Source organism: Scylla paramamosain, chromosome 6 (assembly GCF_035594125.1).
Source record: "Scylla paramamosain isolate STU-SP2022 chromosome 6, ASM3559412v1, whole genome shotgun sequence".
NCBI classification, from domain to species: Eukaryota; Metazoa; Arthropoda; class Malacostraca; order Decapoda; family Portunidae; genus Scylla; species Scylla paramamosain.
The window spans coordinates 35959497-35965190 of record NC_087156.1 but is presented as its reverse complement, the minus strand read 5'-3'; the positions used below and the strand labels follow the sequence as shown (position 1 = coordinate 35965190).

The 5694-nt window shown below is 52.1% G+C and overlaps 1 protein-coding gene across 5 annotated transcripts in view; it reads left to right on the top strand.

Annotated features, from left to right (window-relative positions):
- The first annotated feature begins 4141 nt into the window (after positions 1–4141).
- Positions 4142–5694, top strand: part of LOC135101675 (uncharacterized protein K02A2.6-like) — a 55113-nt gene continuing 53560 nt past the window's right edge. For all 5 annotated transcript variants that reach the window (XM_064005999.1, XM_064005996.1, XM_064005998.1 and 2 more), the window contains exon 1: positions 4142–5694. This exon is cut by the window's right edge and continues 140 nt beyond it. In XM_064005999.1, the coding sequence (XP_063862069.1) occupies positions 4324–5694 (1371 nt within the window). In that variant the 5' untranslated portion in view covers positions 4142–4323.

Sequence of the window (5694 nt, the reverse complement as noted above, 5' to 3'; positions counted from 1 at the left end):
TGTTCCTTCTCTGCCATCTAGACTTTTCCAGAGTCACAGAGGGATAATTAGCTGTGTTCTCAAGAGTGTTTCTCCTGTTGATAATGTAGAAGTCTTGTTAATCTGTTACCACAATTTTAAAAACACTTAAAAATGCTTTGCTCATTTATCAAGACTGTTTTTCAAGGTCAAGGAGATGATTAGCCAGTTTTCAAGAGTGCTTCTCCTGTTAATAATGTACAAGTCTTGTTAATCTGTCACTAGAATCATGAAAAACACACTTAAAAACATGTACAGCTTCATCTAGAGCCTTTTTGAAAACAGAGGAAGTACAGCACAGAAGTGTTTCAAAATATGGTACCAAATATCTATCAGTTTATCTATCCATCAGTTTATTTTGTTAGAAAAGGGAACAAGGGAGAGAGAGAGAGAGAGAGAGAGAGAGAGAGAGAGAGAGAGAGAGAGAGAGAGAGAGAGAGAGAGAGAGAGAGAGAGAGAGAGAGAGAGAGAGAGAGAGAGAGAGAGAGAGAGAGAGAGAAATATAAACGATGATAATAAACTTGTAAGAAAAGGAGGAGGAGGAGGAGGAGGAAGAGGAGGAGGAGGAGGAGGAAGAGGAATAAGCAAGATAAACAACAACAACAGCAACAGCAGCAGCAGCAGCAACAACAACAACAACAACAACAACAACAACAACAACAACAACAACTCAGTCTTTCCATAAAACAAAGACAAGACACATTTTCTTCCAAAACATTTTCCAAAACCATTTTTCACATCATTTCTGAGACAGGAAGTGAGATTCAGTTGAATATTCAATTATCAGGGGGCAATTTCCTGCTAACCCTCTTAAATTGGGGGAGGAGGAGGAGGAGGAGGAGGAGGAGGAGGAGGAGGAGGAGGAGGAGGAGGAGGAGGAGGAGGAGGAGGAGGAGGAGGAGGAGGAGGAGGAGGAGGACATGAACTGATAAGAAAATTTCAACAGTATATTTTGTATTTTTGAAGCAGGAAACCACAGATTGAAGCAGTAAAACAATAAAAAAAAACCAGCTGGAAGAGGAGGAGGAGGAGGAGGAGGAGGAGGAGGAGGAGGAGGAGGAGGAGGAGGAGGAGGAGGAGGAGGAGAAGGAGGAGAAGGAGGAGGAGGAGGAGGAGGAGGAGGAGGAGGAGGAGGAGGAGGAGGAGGAGAAGGAGGAGGAGGAGAAGGAGGAGGAGGAGAGAAAATTCATGTATTACCTTATTTGGAAGTGGCAGTGGATCTTAGTCCTTGTTTTCCGCCTGGCTCTGTTCCTTCTGTGCCACGCTGAGTGCTGTGGTGGTGGTGGTGGTGGTGGTGGTGGTGGTGGTGGTGGTGGCGGTGGTCATGGTGGTGGTGGTGGTCATGGTGGTCATGGTGGTGGTAGCCTGTCGGAATAAAAGCAACATTAGTAATTTTCATGTACCAGTAATGTAAGTAATGTACCAGTAAATATATCAATAAATGAAAGAATGTTAATAATTGTGGAGGTGAAGAGAGACACAGGTGTTACGGCTCAGTTCTGACTAGTCTTGCTGTTGTGTCTAGGGGTGAGTAAGCCCTGGTGTTGGTCTTATTGATGCTGGGCTGGGCTGCTTGTGGCCTCAACCTGCTGGGTGATGGGCTGGTTCAGGCGCAGACTCACCCACTAATCAGCCCCGGTCATGTGTGAAGGGTGCACCAAGTATTGCTGCAGTTATTAATATTTGTGATGAAATCTGAAACTGTTCCTGAGATCACCAGGTACGGGAACACACAGGGGCCACGTGGCTACACTTGTGAGGTGTAATACATTAATACTTCACATTAAGGCAAGAACAATGTGAAGATGTGCTCAGTACGCCACGTTTGTCAAGGATACAATGCTCAAGACACAATGAACATCACACAGAGACTGGCTGTGTTGTTAAGGAGCTGCCATGCTGTGCTGTGCTGTGCTGTGCTGTGCTGCCTTGCCTCTCAACCTGTACACTCATATTTAAAGCAGTGAGGTGCAGTTTACACCCTTGCTGTGTGCTGTGTCTCAGTGTGTGCCCAGCCCATCCACAAGGATAGCCAGGGTGCTGGACAGACAGGGCACACATGAGGCTGTGCCACCTGTCCAGCAGCCCAGTAATGCAAGAACAGGGGAGGCAGGGTAAACTCTGGAACTCCCTGCCTGCTTCTGTATTTCCACCTTCCTATGACTTGAATTCCTTCAAGAGGGAGGTTTCAAGACACTTATTCATCAATTTTTGACCACTGCTTTGACACTTTTATGGCACTGGCATTTCAGTGGGCATATTTTCTTATTGGATTTTTGTTGCCCTTGGCCAGTGTCACTCCTACATAAAATTGAAAAAAAAAAAAAAAAAAAAAGCTGACCTAAGCGTGGTGACACAGAGGTACCAGCAAGTGACCTCAGGAAGATGAAAAAGTAATGGAGGTCATTGTGTGGTTGTTAGCTAGTTGTGTGAACGAGTGAATGAGCGAGACTTGTGTGAGGCATGAATACGTGTATGATGTGAACGAGCTAGGCTTCAGTCATAAGTGTTAAGTTGAAGTGCGCGGCCTGGCGCCGGGAGATCACCTACCTCCAGCCTTCTGTTCACACCTTCTGTGGATAAACACCTGCACTGTTACCTGCGTTTCCTGTGCCCCTGCTGGTCAAGAGTCGAACATGGCGCAGTGAGTAGGATCAGGACAAGGCTGCAGTGGGTACGGCGCAGAATGGAGAAGCAGTTGAGGCGCTGGCTGCCCTGCTAGCGCGACAGTCGGAGCAGAGTCAGGCTCTGCTAGCGCGACAGTCGGAGCAGAGTCAGGCTCGCGAGGAGCGTTTAACCCAGCTGCTGGAGAGAGTGGGGACACAAGCTCCCAGTCGCACCACGGCGAGCAATGAAGGCGAAACCACAGCCCGCAGCACGTCTACCCAGGGCGCGAGGTTCCCGACGTCCGCCACCATCATTCCTCACTTAACGGCGTCAGCATCTTTACGTGAGTTCGACACGTGGCGCCATAAGTTTGAAGGATACGTAACCCTCGCCAGGATAGACTGTCTCTCCCTGGCTGAGCAGAGGGCGGCACTCGCTGCTGTCCTAGACGACGAGTGGACCCGTACACTTCGCTACGGGATAAGCTTACCGAGAGACGCGGAGTTAAGAACCATCCTCGATGCAATGTGTGAGTACCTGCGAAGCCAGCGCAACATCATCATGGATAGAAGAGACTTCTACTCCCGCGTGCAAGAAACGCAAGAAGGTTTTGACGACTTTTTATGTGCTGTTAAGGAAATCGCCAATTTTCTGTGACTTTTGCGACCAGTGCATAAACCATCAGCTGCGTGACAGAATTGTCGTTGGGACACGAGACGAAGTGGCTCTGAAACGCATGCTGGAAAACAAGAAACTCACCCTTGAAAACGCCATAGATATTTGCAGAGCATCAGAGAGCGCTAACCAGTGTAGTGCAGTACTAAGGGGCGGCTCTCACTCTTCGAGCCATGGTGTGAACGCTGTCTCGAACTACAGGAAGGGCAGTTTCGGGGGCTCAAGCCCCACGGGCTGTTATCGTTGTGGCAAAGATTGTCGCAGTGACAAAAGGGGATGCCAGGCAATAGATAAAGTGTGTCGTAACTGCGGGAAAAGAGGGCATTTTGCGAGTGTATGTCAGCAGACAGTGAGGAAACGACGAGGAGCTTCGAGGAGTTCCTCAACTGTCTCTCCTCATCGCGGTGCAGGCCCGAGGCGGGGAGCCAGTGCCAGTGTATACCAGCTCTTATCAGGCGTATACACAAAGACGGTGACGGCACGACCTGCGCCCCAGGTGCTCATTACCGCCACACATCCCGCTGGAAGAGACAAGATTACGTGGACTCCTGACTCTGGGGCCGAAACGACCGTTATTGGCCTCGACACGGCAACACTCCTTGGAATCCCGCCCTCCAGCTTGGCGCCCGCTGATGGTGATGGACTTTATGCTGCCGGTAATCACCCCCTCACCTGTGTAGGAACTTTCTCGTCGCACTTGCAACTGGGCGACAGGAAGCTGAGACTGTTGTGAGCGTGGTGAAGGAGGTGAAGGGGCGCTGCTTAGCTGGTACGATTCCATCGCTCTCGGATCCTCCCCGAAGATTTTCCGGCTCAAATCCGACCGCTACGCAGGGAAGAACAGCACACCGGCAACAGCTCCATCAAGTACCCGACCGCCTCGCAGCCACCTCTATCTACGCCCACAGAAGTGATCAGCTGGCCTCATTCCTACGACCCAACGCCACAGCAGCGTGCGGGGCACGCTGCTGCTGTGATCAAGGCCTTTCCAGCGTCTTCGAAGCAAAGGAAGGTTTACGTGCAATGCCCGACGCCCTCTCACGTGCTCCAGTACAGGACCCAGTGGAGGAAGAGGATGCTGCTACTTCTGGTGACCTCGACCCTCTCCACTCAGCGGTCATCTCAGCGTTATCTGCCACCAATGAGGACGGCGTCCGCTTAGCACCACTCCAGGATCAGACTGTGGAAATGGTACGTGCCGCAGCAGCAAGAGACGGGGAGTACTGCTTGCTCAAGAACGTCATCATCGAGGGCTTCCCTGATCATTGCCACGACCTCGATCACCGCTTGCGTACGTACTGGCCGGTGCGCAGTCTGCTGGCCGTAGACGACGACCTGGTGGTTTACGGGCCGAGGCTTCTTATTCCTCACAGCCTCCGCCGAGAAACACTAGAGCGACTCCATGACAGTCATCAGGGGATGGAGCGCACCAAGCGACGGGCCCGACAAACGGTGTACTGGCCTGGTATGGACAGAGACGTTGAGAACGTCGTTTCTGGATGCTCACTATGCCGTCCACTCCTACCAAGCCAAGCCAACGAACCTCTCTGGCAGGACACGGACACACCCAGCAGGGTGTTTGAGTCAGTTTCTGCAGACTACTTCCACGCAGCAGGCCGTACATACCTCGTGTATGTAGATCGCTTGTCTGGGTGGCCTCACGTGTCTGCATGCTCACGTCCAGCATCGGCTGATCAGCTCGTTCGTGTCCTTCGGGGTGTGTTCGCCGACACGGGCGTGCCTGTTCTCCTGAGGACTGACGGTGGACCGCAGTTCACTTCTTCATCGGTACGGCGCTTCCTGGCTCGATGGGGGGTGGAGCATCGTGTATCTTCACCTCATTATCCACGCTCCAATGGTCACGCCGAGGCAGCGGTCAAGTCCGTGAAGAAGCTGATCCTCACGACCACACAGCAGGGACACCTGGACGAGGATGCGTTCGCTCGCGGGTTGCTGGAACTGCGCAACACTCCGAGGGCGGAAGGGCGATCACCAGCACAAGTCCTCTTCGGTCATCCTATGAGGTCCTGTGTCCCGGCTCATCATCGCTCATACGCTCAGCAGTGGCAGCGCGCTGCTGATGAGTGCGACGCCAAGGCAGAGCGACTGAGGAAGAAAGCGAAACTTCGCCACGACGCGTCCGCCCGTACTCTTCCTCTCCTGCACCTCGGTGGCCACGTCGACGTTCAAGATCACACGACAGGCCTCTGGGATCGCCTGGGTGTCATCGTGGCTGTTGGGCGAAGGAGAGACTACCTCATCAAGATGGGCAGCGGTCGCGTGATGTGGCGTAATAGAAGACACCTACGCCCACACAGACCTCTTGCTCCCCTTCCTGTCGAGCAGCACACCGCTCATGGCGGTGCAGCGCTTCAGCATCAGGGTCACGAGGAA